General features: G+C 54.1%; 9 protein-coding genes across 9 annotated transcripts; 6 read left to right on the top strand and 3 right to left on the bottom strand.

Annotated features, from left to right (window-relative positions):
• The first annotated feature begins 429 nt into the window (after positions 1 to 429).
• PV07_04219 (uncharacterized protein) lies at positions 430 to 2,268 on the top strand. The gene is made up of 6 exons (XM_016391004.1): positions 430 to 654; positions 723 to 793; positions 940 to 1,020; positions 1,131 to 1,378; positions 1,494 to 1,919; positions 1,984 to 2,268. The coding sequence occupies exons 1-6, from the start codon at positions 543 to 545 to the stop codon at positions 2,117 to 2,119; spliced, it is 1,074 nt and encodes a 357-aa protein (XP_016252906.1). The 5' UTR covers positions 430 to 542; the 3' UTR covers positions 2,120 to 2,268.
• A 305-nt stretch (positions 2,269 to 2,573) lies between these two features.
• PV07_04218 (uncharacterized protein) lies at positions 2,574 to 4,289 on the top strand (the record flags this gene model as incomplete). Its single annotated transcript, XM_016391003.1, has 2 exons — positions 2,574 to 2,857; positions 3,026 to 4,289. 2 exons carry the CDS (start codon positions 2,574 to 2,576, stop codon positions 3,741 to 3,743), a joined length of 1,002 nt encoding a protein of 333 aa, XP_016252905.1. The 3' UTR covers positions 3,744 to 4,289.
• PV07_04217 (uncharacterized protein) lies at positions 3,677 to 5,953 on the bottom strand. The gene has a single exon (XM_016391002.1). It carries the CDS (start codon positions 5,907 to 5,909, stop codon positions 3,822 to 3,824), a length of 2,088 nt encoding a protein of 695 aa, XP_016252904.1. The 5' UTR covers positions 5,910 to 5,953; the 3' UTR covers positions 3,677 to 3,821.
• Positions 5,954 to 6,046: 93 nt separating this feature from the next.
• Positions 6,047 to 7,595, bottom strand: PV07_04216 (uncharacterized protein). Its single transcript, XM_016391001.1, has 2 exons — positions 7,385 to 7,595; positions 6,047 to 7,332 (listed from the first exon to the last, which is right to left on the bottom strand). Exons 1-2 carry the CDS (start codon positions 7,415 to 7,417, stop codon positions 6,169 to 6,171), a joined length of 1,197 nt encoding a protein of 398 aa, XP_016252903.1. The 5' UTR covers positions 7,418 to 7,595; the 3' UTR covers positions 6,047 to 6,168.
• A 129-nt stretch (positions 7,596 to 7,724) lies between these two features.
• Positions 7,725 to 9,428, top strand: PV07_04215 (uncharacterized protein). The gene has a single exon (XM_016391000.1). It carries the CDS (start codon positions 7,786 to 7,788, stop codon positions 9,016 to 9,018), a length of 1,233 nt encoding a protein of 410 aa, XP_016252902.1. The 5' UTR covers positions 7,725 to 7,785; the 3' UTR covers positions 9,019 to 9,428.
• A 96-nt stretch (positions 9,429 to 9,524) lies between these two features.
• On the top strand, positions 9,525 to 11,564 carry PV07_04214 (uncharacterized protein). Its single transcript, XM_016390999.1, has 2 exons — positions 9,525 to 9,828; positions 9,899 to 11,564. Exons 1-2 carry the CDS (start codon positions 9,669 to 9,671, stop codon positions 11,431 to 11,433), a joined length of 1,695 nt encoding a protein of 564 aa, XP_016252901.1. The 5' UTR covers positions 9,525 to 9,668; the 3' UTR covers positions 11,434 to 11,564.
• A 354-nt stretch (positions 11,565 to 11,918) lies between these two features.
• Positions 11,919 to 12,944, top strand: PV07_04213 (uncharacterized protein; the record flags this gene model as incomplete). Its single annotated transcript, XM_016390998.1, has 2 exons — positions 11,919 to 12,629; positions 12,681 to 12,944. The coding sequence occupies 2 exons, from the start codon at positions 11,919 to 11,921 to the stop codon at positions 12,942 to 12,944; spliced, it is 975 nt and encodes a 324-aa protein (XP_016252900.1).
• A 1,023-nt stretch (positions 12,945 to 13,967) lies between these two features.
• Positions 13,968 to 17,222, top strand: PV07_04212 (uncharacterized protein; the record flags this gene model as incomplete). The annotated part of the gene is made up of 1 exon (XM_016390997.1): positions 13,968 to 17,222. The coding sequence occupies one exon, from the start codon at positions 13,968 to 13,970 to the stop codon at positions 17,220 to 17,222; it is 3,255 nt and encodes a 1,084-aa protein (XP_016252899.1).
• Positions 17,223 to 17,327: 105 nt separating this feature from the next.
• Positions 17,328 to 18,919, bottom strand: PV07_04211 (uncharacterized protein). Its single transcript, XM_016390996.1, has 2 exons — positions 18,823 to 18,919; positions 17,328 to 18,760 (listed from the first exon to the last, which is right to left on the bottom strand). The coding sequence occupies exons 1-2, from the start codon at positions 18,836 to 18,838 to the stop codon at positions 18,288 to 18,290; spliced, it is 489 nt and encodes a 162-aa protein (XP_016252898.1). The 5' UTR covers positions 18,839 to 18,919; the 3' UTR covers positions 17,328 to 18,287.
• Positions 18,920 to 19,344: the final 425 nt, after the last annotated feature.

Below are 19,344 nucleotides of genomic sequence, written 5' to 3'. Positions count from 1 at the left end.
CGGAGAATGAGAAACAATCAGCTAATGATTACCTGTAGCAATGAGCCGATGGAAGCAAGACCTAGTCACATAGCTAGTTAGCACCGAACTCTCTGACTTTCGAGTGAAGGCGTGGGGAAAATCTGGAGAGAGGTGTGCATGGGTGTCGTTGTTGTCGTTGGCGAGAGTCGAGAGACCTCGGCATCCCGCATCTGGGACTCGGCTCAAGGCTCGAAGCCTATGCACTGCGAGGGCCCAGCAACAAACAATGCGCCGCCATTTAGTAACCGATACCGAGTTCCCATTGTTCAGAGCTGTGGAGATGGGAGAGACAGAGATATAACACATAATACCTTAGTTCCCTGATCACTCGACCTCTCGCTTATGTCCATTCGTCTCAAATTGCGACGCAAGGTTCCACTGGCTAATTGCTGACACTGACAACCGGGCCTCGGAAAGCTGCTTTTAAAGAACTGACTGATTGAAAGAACATTCCTCATCTCTTCGCTGTCTTATCTGCCTACAGTTGTAACATCAATTCCAGCGCATTCACCCATACAGTCATGTCGATAACCACCCCCGTCACCCAGCTGCTGGGCATCCAGCACCCGATCCTCCTGGCCGGCATGGGCCAGACGTCGGGCGCTCCTCTCGCCGCGGCGGTGTCGAATGCCGGTATGTTAGAGATGGAAATCCCCTCGGCTTCTTCTTTCCTTCAGTGCGCATGCTAAATCCTATGAGAGGCGGCCTCGGCGTGATCGGCGGAGTCGGATACACGCCCAAGATGCTACAGGAGATGATTGACGAGTTGAAGGTGAGTGGACAACGTTCCGAGTGCTTGCGGCCGCCTTTCGCCTCCAGATCCCGTGAGACGGATGGATGGGATGAGGCTGGATGAGGCGGGAGGCCAAATGTCCAAAGCAATGCAGTGGCTGATGTCGTGAACTCTGCCTGGGACAGGCTGGTCTCAAGGACCCTTCACTCCCCTTCGGTGTCGATCTATTGATCCCTCAAGTCGGCGGCAATGCGCGAAAGACCAATGTGAGTTTCTTTCCTTGCTGCCCACTTACCGTCCCCCAAGAGGCACCCAGTGAAGCTCTGTCAGGCTTGTTGTCCTGGTACAACTGCTTATCGACCTCTTCTGTGAACAGCTGGACTACACGAAAGGCTCCCTCAACGAACTCGTCGACATCATCATTGCCGGCGGCGCCAAACTCTTTGTCTCCGCCGTGGGAGTCGCCCCCAAACACGTCGTGGACAAACTCCACAAGAACGGCGTGCTGTATATGAACATGATCGGCCACCCCAAGCATGTCCACAAGGCCTGCCAGGCTGGTGCCGACATCATCTGCGCCCAGGGAGGAGAGGCCGGTGGACACACGGGCGACACAGCGACGAGGTGAGTCTAACTCGATCTATCAGCGAGATTGGCGATGCTTGTGGGGTGATGAGCATCTTCTGCCCGGCATTGTCGGAAAAGGAACTTGCTAACCTTGGAATCCCCCCTAATAAAGTGTCTTGATTCCAGCCTGCGCAGACATCGTCAAAAACTACACCTCCCCACTAACGGGCAAGCCGGTCCAACTCGTCGCAGCGGGCGGAATATACGACGGCCGCGGCATCGCAGCAGCACTGATGCTCGGTGCCTCCGCTGTCTGGGTGGGCACCCGCTTTGTCACCGCCAAAGAATCCGGCGCCCCCGAGGCCGCAAAGAGAGCCATCGTCGCCGCCGACTTTGACAGCACCATCAAGTCCACGATCTGGACGGGACGCCCATTGCGCGCGCTGGCCACGCCGTACGTCAGAAACTGGGAGACGAACCGCAGGGACGAGATCCAGCAACTGCAAAGCCAGGGCATCATCGCGCTGCACCACGAGATGGAGAAGCTGGAGAAGGTCGGAGGCATCACGGAGGAGATTGAGGATCAGTCGACGCTCAGGTACGTGTCTCTTCCACCCCCTTTTGCGCGTCCGACCTTGCTGATGCCTGTTTTTTGCAAAAAGACCCATGGGCCAGGTCGCCGGTCTCGTCAACACGCCGAACCAGACTGCCGCCGAGATCGTGGCGGAGATGATGGATGGCGCGGTCAAGGTGCTGAGCAGTGCTGGAGGGTATTTGAGGCCGAGCGCCAAACTCTGATCGCGCATGTCTTGAAGATTGGGGGATTTGGACACGACACAAAAATAGGTTTTGATTAATCTCAATGATGGTGCTGTTGTGTGCTTCGGTCTCAGTGCAGTAGGCGATGTGCATAATGCGGTGTGGCTCACCAGCTGTCTCCGTTGTAGTAAGTTGCTTCTTTGCCTGAAGCGCTCGTACAAGTGTAAAGCTCCCATATCACTATAGCAGGCAGTTCACTTCTTCCTTTTTCCTGTAGTCCAGGACTCGTTGGGAAATTCGCCCTTGGGCTCCAGCCTCCAACCCCTCACAGCACGCAATTCCGAGCCTCGTGCCCCGCAGCCTTGCGTAACTCGCGCGCGGTTTGAAAATCCCCGAACCCGACTCCAGGGAAAGAATATGCTCACTGTATCCCCCAAACGAATCCAAGACGCCGAGTCGAAAGGAGAATTCTCAACCATTTCAAAAAAGCTCGATGGACCTGCCATCCTCGTTCTCGCCGTCCCCCGCCAAACCGGTCATCGCTGTGGCAGGCGGGACGGGCGACCTGGGAACACGCCTGACCGAGACGTTTCTCTCTGACGAGCTGCGCACCAGGCTATCCGGGTTCGTGCTGCTGGCCCGTCGACAAACGGCCCGGACGGAGAGATGGCGGGACAGACTGGGTGCCGAGGTGCGCATCATCGAGGAGGAGGGGGAGGAGTGCGACGAGAATGACCTGATCATGGCGCTGGACGGGGTCGACGTCCTCATCAACGCGTGAGTACTATATACATCCCTCGATACCTACCTTGCACACAGATACACACAACTCTCCCCCCGTCTCTTTGCAACCAGTGGCATTGAATGTACAACCAACCCATACCCCGCATGAACGTACCGTCGCACGGCGCTGAAATCCAGGATCATGTCCTCCCCCCAATCTAGCATCTCAAGCTCAGGAGCGAAACTCCGGGACAAGATCGCGCGCGCGCTGCCCAAGACGGGCGTGAAGCTGTACTTCCCCTCGGAATTCGGGGTCGACCACACGCTGCACGACTTCGCCGTGCCCGAGTGGGACGGCAAGAAGCAGCACTACGAACTGGTCAAGAAGGTTCTGGGGGAACACGACGCCGACATCCGCGTCTGCAGGATCTTCAACGGCCTCTTCCTCCACAGCGGCATCGGGCCCTGGTACGGCTTCCACACCGCCAAGGACGTGTACCAGGCCGTGGGCAGCCCCGACCAGGTCATCAGCTACACCGACATCAGCGACATCGCGCGGGTTCTCTGTCTGCTCGCCGAGCGGGCGGTGCGCGGGGGTCCGGAAACAGTGCCCGAGCAGCTCAGGATCGCCGGCACGCACGCGAGTTTCAGGCAGATCGCCCGGACCATGAGCGCGGCCGGCGCGGGGGACATCGAGCTGAAGAGCGTCGGGTTGGAGGGGTTCAGGAAACGGGCTCTGGACCGCCAGTACGAGGACCGCGGGCCGATCGTGTGCCTCAGGTTCATCATGGGGGACGGACGGGCGGACTACAGACCTAGAGGAGAGGGTGGACTGGGCAACGACAACCACGTCGTCAACCCGGACCACAAACATTTTGTCTGGAAGACGGTGAATGATTTGGCTATCGAGACAAAGGGCAGACCAAATGGCCATGCCTGATTTTCTTCCCTAACAGGCACATCAACGCTAGCGACAGTCGATGTTTGACGCTCTAAGACTCAACGGGCACCTTCGCTCTTACCGCATCCGAGCGGCGTTCCACGTCTCGAATTCTAGCAACATCTCCCTTGTGATACTCTTGGGGGTCTTCTCGATGGCTCTCCGAATGTCATCGGACACGATAACCTCGCGGTCGGCGTCAAAGGCATTCTCCCCGGCGGTCTGGCAAATGGCTACGATCTCGGCCCCGGAGAACCCTTCGGTCGAACTGGCGAATTCGCGCACGTCGTCGTCGAGACCGCTTGTACTCTCATAGACCCCTTCGAGGCGCTTGTGGAAGATCTCCTTCCTGGCCTCTACATCCGGCGGGCCAATGTACACCACGTTGTCAAATCTTCCCGGGCGCATCAGGGCGGGATCGATGTTTTGCGGCTTATTGGTCGCGGCTACCACGAACACGTTCCGCAGCTCCTCGAAGCCATCCATCTCGTTGAGCAGCGTGGTCAGGACGTTGAGGTCGCTGCCGCTCCGCCCCCGGGAGGCGATCGCGTCGATCTCGTCGAAGAAGACGATGCTCGGGCTGGCCGCCCGGGCTTTCCGGAAGACCTCGCGCGTGGCTCTCTCGCTCTCGCCCACGTACATGGAGATCAGCTCGGCGCCTTTGACGGCCAGGAAGTTCAGACCCGCTTCCGTCGCGAGAGCCCGAACGAGCAACGTCTTTGAGCAACCCGGGGGGCCGTATAAAAGGACCCCTTTCTTGGGCTGCAGGCGCAACTTCTTCATGCGGTCCGCAAATTTCAGCGGCCGCTCCACGGCGTTGTGCAGTTGGCGCTTGACTTCGTGCTGGCCGCCGATGTCAGACCATCGGACATTCGGCGTCTCGAGGAAGATCTCCTGCAGGGCAGACGGTCGGACTTGTTGCAAGGCACTCTCAAAATCTGCGGATTGTACAACCAACTGACTGCTTTCGCCATCCTCTGACCCGTAAGGCGGCGGATGCTTGGACGCAAGGCGCATCGTCACCCGAAGAAGAGCCCTGAGGTCGACGCCCACGTATCCATGAGTCCGCTCCGAAATTTGCTGCAGAAGGTCGTCCGCTGGGACACCGTCCTTGCCTCTTAGAGCAAGCAGGATCTCTTTCCTCTGAAGCGCCGAGGGGATCGGCAGCTCGATCTCCGCGGCAAATCTGCCTTCTGTCCGTAGCCTTTCATCAATGTCATTTGGATGCCTTGCTTCGGCGACTACGAGGGTTGGGCTGCCCTGAATCCGCTGAAACATCGACTCCAATTCGCTGGACACAGTTGAGGAGGTGCCGGGGCTTTTAGTCAGATATTCGGGCCTTACAATGACCAAACACGGCTCTGAGGAAGCGTAAATTTCTGTCCCTGGTTTCCAATATACCACCGTTGGCCATTCGCAATCGGCCAAAGCAGCAATCAGTGCAGATTTGCCTGTGCCTTTGGCGCCATAGAGAAGAAGCCCCTGCACCGGTTCGTATGCTTGAAAATGCCGTTTGGCGATCGGGTAGCAGAGATCGCTGACGATGTCCTGCACCTGAGAAATTTGCTCCTGTATCCCACCGAGGTGCTTCGGTCGAAAGACGATGGACACGGGCTGGTCCGGTCTCTCGGAACCGCTGACAATGCGAAACGTCGTGTCCTTCGTCACACGCGCAAACAACGAGTCGGGCACACCCACGTCCTTCACCACAAACTCGACTGGTTCGGCCCCTTCGGACTTGAGCGGACAGTGTAGCTTCTGGGACACGACCATGTATTCCCCCGCAGGGGACATGGTCGAGGCAATCTGCTTCGACCAGGACTTCAAGTCGGCGTTGACATCCGGCGGCGCTCCGACCTTCTGGAGCGTGACGGAGACGGGGTTCTGCAGAGGATGCGACCAGCGCAAAATCGTGACCTTGTCGCCCAGTTTCAACCCGTAGGCCTCTTGGAGCAGTCTGGACGTCTGCACGATCGAGTCTTTCATCCCAGGCCCCAGCCCCTGCCAGGCTACGGCGAGTTTTCTCTTGCCGGTGGTGTCGTCCGCGCCTCTGAGTTCACAGATGTCCCCGGACTTCAGCTTCAGCGAGAGCATCGAGACGGCGGTCAACCCGATTCTAAAGGGATCTTTGTCCGCACCGGCCGGACGCACAATGAAGGTGGACATCTTCCCGAGATCGTCCCGATCGACATGTTTATGACTATAGATGCGCAAGGAAGAAAATATTTCTGAAGTCAATGATGGAGCATTTCAATCTCTTCACGCCTTGGCGAAGCTGCTCACGTGACAAGCATATCCAGAAGGAGGCGCCTACGTGTACAGAGAACCTCGTATGCTGGGTGCCAATGATTCCGGGGTAGAATCGACTGCTGGAAGAAAATGACCGGGAAGTCTGGCACACGTGGGAGATAGAAGCAGGCATCATTCATTGCAAAGACTCAAGGGAATCTTTCTTGCCGGCACTACGGGTGACTCTCTTGGTGAGGCCGGCATCATCATCACCTTCTCGCCCTGTTGTTCCCTGATAGCCGATATCAGCCATTTCTTCGGGCTTTGAGTCTTCCGGTGTTTCCTCTCGAATATCCGCAGCTCGTGGCACGCTCTCCCACCCCTCCCCATCTTCCGTCTTCGAAGCATCAGTTACTTCTTTTACAACTTTTGCCCCTTCACTCTCGACTCCGTTCCAAGCACCGCACCCACTGCATCTCCAGCGCCCTAGTTCTTCTAGTGTCCTCACACCAGGAGGGGCTTGACCATTGACCAAGCGACACCGGGAACATAACAAGACCAATCTATTCTTGGCGGCGGTTTCATCCTCACCAAGAAGAACATCCAGTATGCGGTCGTACCAGTGAGGTGGTTGCTCGTACGTGGTGCTGGAAGGAGGTGGCATGTTTGAGAAGGCATTTGGAGCAAAGCCTGGAGAGTCTGGCGTTATCTCGACCGGACTGTGTGCCATCATAGCGCCCGCAAGTGGTGACGGGCCGTGAGTTGGCGACATAGGTGCAGACCCCGTCTGTACATTTGAGTTTGGGGGGAGGGGACCGGGAGTATGTCTTCCTGGAATATTCGCCGTCGGCGGAGGCGCGATGCCAGTCCTCTGTACAGGGCGTTGGTCTGTGGGAGGATTCGCCTTTCGTTTCGCGCCCTGTTGCGGTTGCTTCGAGGGAGACTTTGTTGGTGGAGCACCTCCATATTTCTGTAGCAGTTCCTGAGTACTGTCGTACTTTGTAGCTTTCTTAAGATCTGCAATCTTTTGTTCCCGTTGCTTCTGCAAATGCTCCAAGTATGCTTGCTGACGGCCTATTCTCCAGTCAAAAAAGGCAGCAATGGACTTTCGGACCACGTATATGAGAATTGGTGCTCCGATGAGGCCGGCGTAGTGATATATAGACCAGTTCCGTGGTCCAAGGACGAGTACGATGATCAAAGTGTAAAGGAGATAGGTGAGGGTTGTGTAAAGAGTCCACAGAGCCTTGATTCGGCGATCTCGACTGCGACTCGTGTCAAGCGTGAGGTTGGCGGCAGTGATTTGCGAGGATAGCTTGGATAGGGCTTTCTCGAAAGACGCAGGGGAGTTGGCATCTCCCTAACAAGGCAGGTCAGTAGTTGTCAGATTGTGTTGGTGACCGTGTGCTCACCTTCCAAAGCCACGACATGCTGGCTCGCCTCATTGTCGAAGCTGAGAATCGGTTATGAGCGGACTTTATCTATGAGCAGCTGCGTGCCATCGAATGGTCATGACCCTTGACAGCAGCATCATGCGCCGAGTTCAGTGCAAAACCATCAACAATTCATGAATGCCTGCGTCACGGGGGAAGTTGGCGCAACGTGTTGTCACCTCCATCGGCGGGTCGGTGCAAAGACGAAGGTCAGACCCAGCGGGCCAGTGGCCAGCTGCCAGCTGCAGGCTGCGCTTGGGCTTGGAGAGCATTTTCCGAGAATGCGGGGAGCGTCAGGACCATGATATAAGTCTTGTTTCAATGCTTGCGCTTCATTTTCTTGTCCACCCTTTCGCCTTCAGTCTTCAGTAATAGTTGCCATGGCATCTCCTTACTGCGTGAGAAAGTGTCTCGGAGAGACGTCACGCAGCCTGTTCTCAGCAAGCCGATCGTTATGTTGGGACTGTCAACAACCCATCAAATCACGCATTGACCAGAGAAGAAAGATTAGCAGCTACGGCTACACCCAAGCGAAAGCCCTTGTATACTCCAAGTATGGAGAGCCAAAAGATGTTCTTTCGCTACATGGTCACTCTATTTCACCCGCGTCTGGGTCCAACGTCGTCCTCCGTATGCTCGTGGCTCCTATCAACCCTGCCGACGTCAACCAGATCCAGGGTGTGTATCCTGCGAAGCCAGAGATGACAACAGCACTCGGCACCTCCGAGCCCTCAGCCGTGGCTGGAAATGAAGGAACGGCAGAGGTCATCAGTGTCGGTTCTGGGGTGAAAACCCTCAGCAAAGGAGACTGGGTCATCATGAAGAGTACCTCGATGGGTACCTGGCGGACACACATGGCAATAGATGAGAGCAAGTTGATCAAAATTGATAACAAAGAAGGACTGTCCCCGCTTCAAGTCGGGACGGTGTCAGTCAATCCCTGTACGGCATACCGCATGCTTCTTGACTCGGCAAAATGGAGCTTCCGGGGAGACGAATGGTTCATCCAGAACGGCGCCAACAGCGGGGTGGGAAGAGCCGCCATACAGCTTGGACGCGAGTGGGGATTCAAGAGTATCAATGTCATCCGGGGTCGGGAGAACAAGGAGGAGGAACAGAAACTTCGCCAGGAACTGCTCGATATTGGAGCCACCAAAGTCATTACGGAAGAAGAGCTCCAGAGTCGCGAGATCAGAGACCAGATCAAAGAATGGACAAATGGTGGACGAGAACAAATCAGAGTTGGCCTCAACTGCGTGGGAGGGAAGCCGGCGACCGCTCTGGCCAAATTCCTAAGCCCTGGGGCGACCATGGTGACGTACGGAGCGATGAGCAAACAGCCTCTCATGTTACCTGCCTCGCTACTGATCTTCAAGGAGATCACTTTCAACGGGTTTTGGGTGAGCAAATGGAGTGACCGACACCCGGACCAGAAGAAACAGACTGTGGAAGATGTTCTTCGGCTCACGAGAGAAGGGAGATTCAAGGATATACCGGTGCAAGAATGCAAATGGGGCTGGAACACGGAAATCGATCTCCTGAAACAAGCCGTTCAAGGAACCCTTGGTGGCTTCCGACCTGGAAAAGGCGTTTTTGTGTTTGAGGAGACGTGACCGGCTTCAATATGCGAGCGCCTGTTCATCTAGGAGACGCATTCGGCTTCTCCCGCTTGGCTGATCATTGGCACCGCACAGCTGATGGCTCAACGGAATGCGTTCTCGATTGTGCTATCTCCCTGCAGGTAAGCTTCGCCATTCAGCGAACCATGTACCAGGAGATAGATATATTGTATGTCTATATAGGATGGTCCAGACTGAGGCGTAAACTTTTACATATTCAATTGACGGCGGTGGCGAGTGTCGCACGAGGTAGCACTAATGAATCTTACTCACTGCGTTCAAGACGGCGCCAGCAGCTTCGTGCAGCTACGTCTTGACGGAGATACGACCATCAGCACAGCTTTGCCTAGATATACAGAACACCTGAAGCGGAAGCGAGAGCAGCAAGGCTCCGCACTTCCGCCAATCACTTCTGCCAGTTGCCATGTGCGCAATGAATTCCGCTCATTGAAAAAGGGAAAAATCCTCAATGTAGGAAAGCCACCTGCCACCACTCTGACATTACACGCCCATCGACCCAAAGGGCGCGCATAAGACTTGCCATCGGGCTTTGGTGGTATTCTGTTGTTTTCCAGTGTCATCCATTTCGGGACCTGAGCCAACCTTGGACATTCGCTTGCTGGCTCTATCTGTGATTAATATATATGTACAAGACCTTCGTGAGGAAAGGCCCAAGGTTGCAGAACGCTTCTTCATCTACATTTAAATCTTTGGAGCTACGATCTAGAGGTTTCTCCTTCTCGAAAGGATTAGACATGGACGCCGATCAATTCAGGAAAGCTGCCCACGCGGCCATTGAAGAAAGTATGCTCGAGACGTTATCGTGACCGTGGTATAAGGAAAGAAGCGTCAGCTAACATATTGTCTGCCTCAGTCATTGCCTACAACCAAGAACTCCCCAAATACCCTGTGCTGCCGACCATCAAGCCAGGATTCCTCGCACCACAACTGCCAACATCAGCACCAGAGAAACCAGAAGCATGGCCTGAAATACAGTCGGACATCGCATCGAAAATCGTGCCTGGGATCACTCACTGGCAATCACCTAATTTCATGGCTTTTTTCCCGGCAGGCGTCACTTACCCGTCTATGCTCGGGGAGATGTATTCTGCCGCATTCACGGCTCCGGCATTCAATTGGCTGTGCAGTCCTGCGTGCACCGAACTGGAAACCGTGGTAATGGACTGGCTGGCCAAGGCTTTTCAGCTGCCCAAGGAGTTTCTTAGCACGAGTGCCAATGGCGGCGGAGGGACCATCCAGGGCAGTGCGAGTGAGGCGATTGTGACCTGCATGGTTGCTGCAAGGGAGAGATATCTGCACAGTAAGTGTGATGCGGAGGGGTTGAAGCCTGGGTCGCCCGAGAGAGAGGATCGTATTGCTTTCCTGAGAGGACGACTGGTTGCCTTGTCGAGTGATCAAGCCCATTCCTCGACGCAAAAGGGAGCTTTGATCGCCGGTACCAGGTACAGGTCTATCCCGACAAAGCTCGAAAATGAATTGTCTTTGAAGAGGGAGGAGCTGGAAGCTGCCCTGGAGCAATGCAAGGCTGAAGGTCTCGAACCCTACTACATCACCCTGACGCTGGGCACGACCTCGACATGTGCAGTTGACGACTTTGCTGGCCTCGCCCCAGTTCTCAAAGCACACCCAGATCTTTGGGTTCACATCGATGCGGCTTACGCCGGGGCAGCTTTGGTCTGTCCTGAATACGCCTCGAAGTACTCTCCACAAATGATCATCGCCGACTCGTTCAACATGAACATGCACAAATGGCTCCTCGTAAACTTTGACGCATCCTGCCTGTTCGTCCAGAACCGGAACCATTTGACGCGTGCATTGTCCATTTCGGCAGCCTATTATACGAACAAACACTCCGATAGTGGCTTGGTCACGGATTATCGAGACTGGCAGATTCCCTTGGGAAGAAGATTTCGGGCATTGAAAATCTGGTTTGTTATGCGGAGTTATGGTCTAGAAGGCATGAGGGAACATATCAGAAAGTCGGTGGAGAGAGGCGAGGTCTTTGCTGACCTTGTCCGCGGGCGAAGTGATCTATTCGAGCTGGTCGCAGAGCCGCGATTTGGATTGACGTGTTTCCGAGTCAAGCCTTCAGCCCTGGCAGAGCAGGCAAACACGGCAGAGACGAATGCGGACTTTGTGCCCCAGTCTGCAGCAATGCAGCAAAGAGAACAAGATGCGAATGAGGTGACGAAGCACATTGGGGAGTTGATCAACGAGCGAGGTCAGATTTTCATTACCTGCAGCAGCACGGCAGGTAAATCTTTCATGCGGGTTGTTAGTGGCAACCCACACGGGGAGGAGAAGTATATAAGGGGAGCGTTTGAGATCATTACGAAAACGACAGAGGAGGTCATCGCTTCGAGGAAGCCGGTGAATGAGATGAATTGATTGACGTATGAGGAGCGCACCGCATATAGACGACCCGTTCTTGAGTGACCCTGTCCTCTCGACAATTTTGGGTGTTCTCGAAAGCACGACCAAGAAGACAGTTTTGATAGATAATAGATCATGAGTATGACATCTTGATGGTCATCGAAGAACAATGTGCTTACTTTGTGGAGGCGGAGGTGCCTGATAACGCGACAAGGAGGGAGATGGTTGATGACGCTGTCAGCGGCTTCTTGTAACTTCAAGTTTGCAATGTCCCGCGCATGTATTGAAATCTATACAACCATTGCTGGCATGAGTGTAGAGAGGAAGTTTGTTCAATATGGGTTTGGGCTGTACAAGCCGGGGCTGGCTGTGGCTCGGCGCAGGACGCGTCCTGCCGCAACACGCGTAAAGTGGTAAATTCCCCCACCAAGACCAGAGAGATTCCTACTCACCACAATCCGAATTTCTTGCCTCGATCATTGGCGACTGATTTTCCAAAAATGGAGAGCTCTGGAGCCAGCGCTGGCTACAACGATGCCAACAAAGCATTCATACAGGCATTTCTCGCGCGCAGCGTCCTCACTCTCGAAACGGCCAAACCCATCATCGCGGCATGTTCAACATTTAAAGAGCACCGCGAAGTTCTGCCTCAAGATGTCACTGTCGAAGATCTGAATGACTACGTCGCCGACGCAAACCGTAGGCTATCTCCTCTCGACCTCGAGATCAGAAGTACCTTCCACCAGCAAACCCGGGAGAGGGTGTATGCCCTGGTGAACACCACGAGTGACTCTCTTACGCAACTCGCCACAACATACACAGCCGACGAAATTGTCTATGTCAAGAAGCTTCTCGACGCAATTTTTGATGGACAGAACAATAAGGGCAAGAGAGAGGCTATGTGTATAAGCGGTATCGATGCTATTCAGGTTGGGAGAGCGCCTCTGCGACGGCAGATACCCGACGGCAATGAGAACGGAACACAGGCTTCTGCTGGCATGCTCGGTGCTAAGGACGCTGAGAATATGCTGCATAGATTGCTGGATGAAGGGTGGCTAGAAAAGAGTCGGGCTGGGTTTTACAGCTTGAGTCCTCGTGCATTGATGGAACTCAAGGGCTGGTTGGTCGACACCTACAATGACGAAGACGAAGACGGCAACAAGAAAGAGAAGATCAAGTTTTGTCATGCTTGCAAGGAGATTATCACAGTGGTAAGACCAGTATCCTGCACATTGCTTTCATTTCGCACCTGTTCACCAAAGCTGACGGACTGCTCAATTGCCAGGGCCAACGGTGTCCTCGACGTGAATGCCCTTGCCGATTACACGATATCTGTACCCAAAATTTCTTCCGGATACACCGATCCTCAAGGTGTCCCTTGTGCAGAACTGAGTGGGATGGCGAGCATTTTGTGGGAGAAAAATCCATTACAACCTCGGAAAGCTATCAGACTGGAAAGAGAAGGAGCGGTGCAAACAACAGGCCACGACAGAGCACCAACACCAATAACGAGGCTGAGGAAGTAGAAGAGTGACAAGTTGGTTGTCGACAATTATGCATCCTCGAGATATTGTTCCAAGCCCCATCACCGTGTTGTTACCTCAAGACCTCGAATGAACAACGAGCGGGTACTCGTCCCTCTGCAGAATTTTTCGGGCGCCGAATCCGGGCGATCACTTCTGGTGATGAGCAGCAATTCCTTGACGTTCCAAGCAAGTCCAACCTCTGATCGACTAGGCACAGGCACATTGCAAGCAGCGCTCCACCAGACACGCGGCGACGACAATGCTCCAAGCTTGGAAGTGGGTGGCACTGGTGGCACCAAGAGGTCATGACAACGGTGGCGCTCCATCGCAGCCTAGGAAATGCCCCGAGCTCTCCAATAAGGCTTCCCCAGGCACAAGTTTCCGCCATTTCCCACTTCCCCACAAGAAAGCGAGCTGCGACGAAACTCAATCTAGCAGGTCTATGAGCTCTCAGAGTTAGTCAAGCCACTCCATCCTTTGCGGCGAGGAGGTTACCCTCGTCTTACCTCCGCATCCTTTTACGTCTATCCACAAATGACGTCGTATTCGGTCCATTGAACCGCTCCACGATCGTCCTATGATGGCGACAGCCACCGATGATCCTGGTCGATGTGACCACAAGGACCGGCAAATCAAGCAAGGTACTGCTTGGTCAAATGTAACTGTCTGCGAGCAGGGCGTTCTACCGGTTTTCCGCGCCTTGCCTGCATTAGATGTAGGCATGGACAACTCACTTATACAGCAGGAACTTCCCGTACCTGCCAGAGAAGCTCCTCTTGCTGTCACATGGTCCGGCAGGCCCTTTTCTTCATTCATGAGATAACTAGTGGCCTAAAACCACCAAAAGCTGGAGGATCTCTGCCTCACAGCTTGCCTTTGACGTAGCTTCAGTTAAAATAAAAGCAAGCGCGTCTTTAATCTTCTCTGTCCGTCCAAAGCGAAGAACTGCTTCCAGAGAACCCAAGGTACGTGAGGAAGATAGCAAAGGAAAAGTGAGAACCTGCGTCAAACTAACTTCATCAGATGGCAGCATCAAGTCTCTTCCCGCTCTTTGGCCTGCTTCTCAGTCTCTCAGCCTCCTTCGCATCGGCTCAATCTGGTAATGCATCAACGACATACAAGACCCGATTTGAGGGTGTCACTTGGGATGCCGCCAACTGGGTACTTACCACCACAAACCTAGACCAAGGACATTATCAATCTCGAATGGTCGTTGCGAATGGCTACCATGGCATCAACGTGGCTTCTCTAGGACCATTTTTCGAAGTCGATACTCCCGTTGATGGCGACAACATCAATGGATGGCCTCTATTCGATCGACGACAAACCTTTGCCACGGTCGGGGGCTTTTGGGACTCTCAACCTAAGACCAACGGCTCTAATTTCCCCTGGCTCTATCAGTATGGCTGGGATACTGCCATCAGTGGCATCCCACACTGGAGCGGCATTATTGCAGATCTGGGAGGAAACAACTACCTAGCTGCTTCAACCGACGATTCGACGATCAGCAATTTCAGATCTAGCCTCGATATGAAACACAGTCTGATGAATTGGGCTTTTACTTGGTCTCCGAGCGGTTATGGGCCATTCAATGTCTCCTATCAGATGTTTGCGCATAAGCTCAATATCAATCAGGGCTTTGTTACCATGAACATCACTGCGGCCAAAGCCACCAACATCACGATAGCAAATGTGCTCAATGGTGACTGCGCTGTCCGTACGACTCCCGGACAGAATGGCGTTGATTCCGGCCTCATTTTCACCTCTGTCCAGCCAAACGGCATTCATAATATAACGGCGTTCGTTTATGCTGGTATGACCAACACTGGAGCCAGTGTTCGTTCTGTTCAGCAAGCTACATGGCACCGGCCGTATGTGGGCAACAATGCATCCTCTGTGGCCTCTGCGTTGAATGTCACCCTCCAGGCTGGACAGGTCGCCACGTTCACTAAATTCGTCGGAATTGCCTCAACTGATGGATTTCTGAGTCCTCGTCCTGTTGCAAGAAATGCCGCACTTGCCGCAAGGCAGGCTGGTTACGCTGCTTCATTGCAGACTCACGCCGCGGAGTGGGCACAACAATTTCCTACCACCTCTGTCGATGATTTCTCGTTTCCAGAAAATGGCACACTGCCGAATGATCAGTTTATCCTCGAGGCGGCGATCACGGCCGTGACCAACCCCTACCATCTGCTTCAAAACACCATTTCGCAGAATGCAATCAATGCCACTGCCGATGCCGGCAGTTCAATCAACAGCCACAGCATCTCAGTGGGAGGACTGGGTTCAGACTCATATGCCGGCCAGATCTTTTGGGATGCTGAGGTATGGATGCAACCTGGGCTGGTAGCAGCATTTCCATCAGCAGCCAAGGGTATCGCGAACTATAGAGTGGAGAGGTTCCAGCAAGCGAAGCAAAACATTGGCACTGCATTTGCCTCCTCCAAGAAAAACACCAAGTTTAGTTCTGCTGCAGCAATCTTTCCCTGGACCAGTGGACGTTTTGGCAACTGTACAGCCACTGGTCCATGCTGGGATTACGAATATCATCTAAACGGCGATATTGGCTTAGAGTTTATCAATCTATGGATCTCGTCGGGCGACACGGCGTTGTTTCAGGAGTCTCTCTGGCCGATCTACGACTCTGTTGCCACATTGTACTCCGAACTCCTCGAGCGAAACGGTTCTCATTGGGTCCTCCTGAACATGACCGACCCGGATGAGTATGCCAACCACGTCGATAACGGGGGCTTCACCATGGCTTTGATCTCCACACATCTCAACTATGCCAATCAATTCCGCTCCATGTTCGACTCCACGCCCAACGCAACGTGGACGACCATGGCTCAAAATGTGCTGATAGGCCGAGATCAAGACGCGGATGTCACACTAGAATACACTGGCATGAACGGCACCACTGTGGTAAAACAGGCTGATGTCATTCTCAATACCTATCCGCTCTCCTTTACTGGACAGAATTATACGTCCAACGACTCGCTCAGCGATCTCGACTATTATGCTGCCCAGCAATCCGTGGACGGTCCCGCCATGACATACGCGATTTTTTCCATTATCGCAAACCAGATCTCACCTTCTGGATGCTCTTCCTATACCTATCAACAATACAGCACGCACCCCTACATCAGAGGCCCATGGTTTCAATTCTCTGAACAGTTGGTCGACGACTGGAACGAGAATGGCGGAACGCACCCCGCATATCCCTTCCTCACAGGACATGGGGGAGCCCTGCAAGTCGTCCTTTTCGGATACCTAGGGCTGCGCTTCATTCCGGATTTCAATCTGCACATTGACCCCAGTCTGCCGCCTCAGGTCCCGCAGGTCCGATACCGCACGTTCCATTGGTATGGCTGGCCGATCTCAGCCTTCTCGAATCAGACCCATACCGTCTTGACGAGAGATGGCAGCCTTGCTCCCGGTGAGGGAGCTGTTCCGAACGCCACCTATGCCACCTCCGCCATTCCGGTCGTGGTTGGCCCTATCGGCTCAGCACCCCTTGCCACCTATTCCCTGTTGCCAAACTCCAGCATAACTGTCCCCAACAGACAAATCGGCCTCATTCCTACAACCGAGAACAATGTCGCGCAGTGTCTCCCCGTCTCTTCCCCGGACGATTACTTGCCAGGCCAGTTCCCGCTCGCGGCGGTCGACGGTGCGACGAGTACAAAATGGCAGCCCGTGTCCGCGAACAAGACAAGTTCCATCACAGTGGCAATACCGGAGGGATACAAGGTGACCGGGATGGTGTTGAACTGGGGTCAAATTCCCCCGTACAACTACTCGGTGCTATTCCACAACCAATCCCTCGCGAACCCGTCCGCCACGACGCTCAGTTCCAACAACGTCCTCGAAGTCGCGTCAAACCAGAGAGTCCACATCTCCGACACGTACAACCTGACGGCGCTGAACTCGATCGAGGCCGTGCAGGACAACATCACCACGTTCGACATCCCCGCGACCGCCCCGCCGGTGTACACCGCACGCTTCGCCACGCTGCGCATCTGGGGCTCGCTGTACAACGCCAGCGTCACCGCGGGCAACATGTCCGGCGACGGCGCCACGGTGGCCGAGTGGAGCATCCTCGTCGAGGGGCTGCAGAGCCCCAACGCCACTGCCACCGGCGGACCCGTCAGGAGAGATCTGGGCGGCAACCTCAAGGCGAGAGAGGACTTTGGTCGTCTCGACGCCGACTTGCTGATGAAGCTTGGCCACGTCGCGAGATATATGAACATGGATGGACGAAAGATGCCACGGAGATGAGGAATTTGTGAGGAAAAACTCGCGCCCTGAGACCAGGAGAGCGGAAGGATCACGATCAAGAGGGCCGGCTTAACGACATTGATAACCGATAGTCAAGAAAAGTCCCAGTATGCCAGAATTAATTGCTCTATTAATGCAAAACTATGCGTTGTCATCATGTTGCACTCAAACAATGCTTTAACGGCTTGCGTTGCGGCCCCGTACATCTCGTCCACTTCATTCATCTTCCATTTCCTGTCGTTCCGAACGGCTTCCATATTTCTCATCCTATGTTGCCGGCTAGCATTCAGGTGACCATGTGCGGGGAATGGAGGCTTCACTTTCCGCAATTGCCGTCATGAGGGTTGTGCGTGTACCCCGCTCATGTACATTGACCACGGTGGCTTCAAGTAATCGCATTGTCCAGCAGTCGCAAGAAACATCCCGGGAGGAATGAGGAAGAGGGTCGAGCATCGCCCTTCCAGGAAAATATATCAGAGAGACCTCATTGATAATCGAAGGATCAGATGATAGATTCGGCAATCCTAGCTCGGGGTTGGAGCTTTGCTAAGCTTTCGATATCAGGGCGTGTTCTCAAAGCTCAAAAGGCGTTTTCTCATCTGTTCTAGTTGTTGTGTTTGAGATTTTTGAGGTGCTGTATTGTGATCGGGCGTCGTAACCTCTCGCCTCACAAACAAGGCGGCTCTCCGGGGTTTGACGCCTTAAGCCTTCTGCATAGGTTGTCTCGGTCCGTAAGGCTTCATGTCGCGGTCCCCGAGAGCCCAACGCAGCCTGTTGGTACAAGTATTTATACAAATGTTGTAATGTTTTCTTGCTTGGGTGACACAACGTCAGAACCCAATGAGCTGGGCGATTTGCGTGTGTCGCATGGTGTTGCTCCCTTCAGCCAGGTATGCTGGACAATATTGCTGGTTCTCTGAGGGCATGAATAGAGTAGACCCCGCGGCACACTCAGCGGGTCCTCTCGAAGTGATTATCTCTGTGCTCCTTCCAGGAGGTGAGATAGTCAGCCCAGCGGCAGCATCCCGGGGCTTGCGATTCGTTTAGCGACCTTAGGGTGTTAGCCTACTGCCCATGCGTGTCGTTTTGTCCTGCACCACCGCCCTCCATTCTTCCCCTCGCCTCGCCCAGTAGTGCTTCCTGCATCTTCCTCAGTTCCTCTTCTCCCATCTTATCAAATCCGCCGAAGTTGCGCATTTTCTCGCCTCGTCCGATTCTCTTCTTCTGCACCTCTTGCCACTCGCCGACGACACCGCGGCAGCCTTCGATGTAGCTTCCAAACCCCAACTCGGTGAGGGCTTGTTCAACATGTTCGACACTAATGGTCTTCTTGGACTCGCGCTCCGAGATTTCGTTTGATTCGGAGGAGAGCATGCGCAGGAACTCGAGCGAACACGAAATGAGAAGGTCGCGAGCCGGACGGGTGAAGGTCATCTCGCCTTCCTTGCCGGCGCTGGAGGTTTCATTAGGCAGTTGAGCCAGGATCTCCGAGATAATCTTTTGGACGGTGGCTTTGGGAAGAGACAAATCTTCACTGTCTGTACACAGGTTATTAGCAGCTGCGGTGATGGGATCTTGGGTTTTTGGGGTTGCAACATACTGGAAAACTCGTCCATGATGACAGCGTGTTTTTACTTGGGGCAGTAGTTGTATGCGTCCAGGGTCTTGAAGTCTCACGGGTCCAGCCCAGGTGAGCGCGGGGAGGGACGAGGGTGTTAAATAGTTTGTTGCGACATGATGCGCGACCAGGCCTGGCTTCCAAAACGGGCAACGCGCAAATCATGTCTTGGCACAAACTAATTTTCTTTTCCGAACTTTCTCTTTCTGTTTTCACCCTTCGATTCTCTCCATCACAACGAACACTCGATCTCGCTCGTTTGCGATAGCCTGCAGTGATGCCCTATCTACGTGTTGCCATCAATCATCGACGTCTGTCATCGACGAGTTGACGAGTCTTAGCCCATGGACTCACAGAGCTGATGCCAGTTGAGCTCCTCCAAATGGGCCCCCTGACACTGTCTGAACGTGCCGGCTCATGCCTGGTAAGTGACGCCTTCTCCCCCTCTATCCTTAAAGTTCCTACATGATGAACATTCGTGTCGCCCCTATCATACCAAATTAT

This window comes from Cladophialophora immunda (genome assembly GCF_000835495.1).
Source record: "Cladophialophora immunda strain CBS 83496 unplaced genomic scaffold supercont1.2, whole genome shotgun sequence".
Classification (NCBI taxonomy): domain Eukaryota; kingdom Fungi; phylum Ascomycota; class Eurotiomycetes; order Chaetothyriales; family Herpotrichiellaceae; genus Cladophialophora; species Cladophialophora immunda.
The sequence above is the reverse complement of the archived record's forward strand: the minus strand, read 5'-3'. Positions and strand labels throughout refer to the sequence as shown.

Coding starts and splice junctions, on each gene's coding strand:
- PV07_04219 (XM_016391004.1), top strand. CDS start 543: ATGTCGATAACCACCCCCGTCACCCAGCTGCTGGGCATCCAGCACCCG. Junction 1,379..1,493: donor ACGGGCGACACAGCGACGAG/GTGAGTCTAACT, acceptor CCCCTAATAAAG/TGTCTTGATTCCAGCCTGCG. Junction 1,920..1,983: donor GAGGATCAGTCGACGCTCAG/GTACGTGTCTCT, acceptor TTTTGCAAAAAG/ACCCATGGGCCAGGTCGCCG.
- PV07_04215 (XM_016391000.1), top strand. CDS start 7,786: ATGGCATCTCCTTACTGCGTGAGAAAGTGTCTCGGAGAGACGTCACGC.
- PV07_04217 (XM_016391002.1), bottom strand. CDS start 5,909: ATGTCCACCTTCATTGTGCGTCCGGCCGGTGCGGACAAAGATCCCTTT.
- PV07_04214 (XM_016390999.1), top strand. CDS start 9,669: ATGTACAAGACCTTCGTGAGGAAAGGCCCAAGGTTGCAGAACGCTTCT. Junction 9,829..9,898: donor CCACGCGGCCATTGAAGAAA/GTATGCTCGAGA, acceptor TGTCTGCCTCAG/TCATTGCCTACAACCAAGAA.
- PV07_04216 (XM_016391001.1), bottom strand. CDS start 7,417: ATGAGGCGAGCCAGCATGTCGTGGCTTTGGAAG. Junction 7,333..7,384: donor GCATGTCGTGGCTTTGGAAG/GTGAGCACACGG, acceptor CTGCCTTGTTAG/GGAGATGCCAACTCCCCTGC.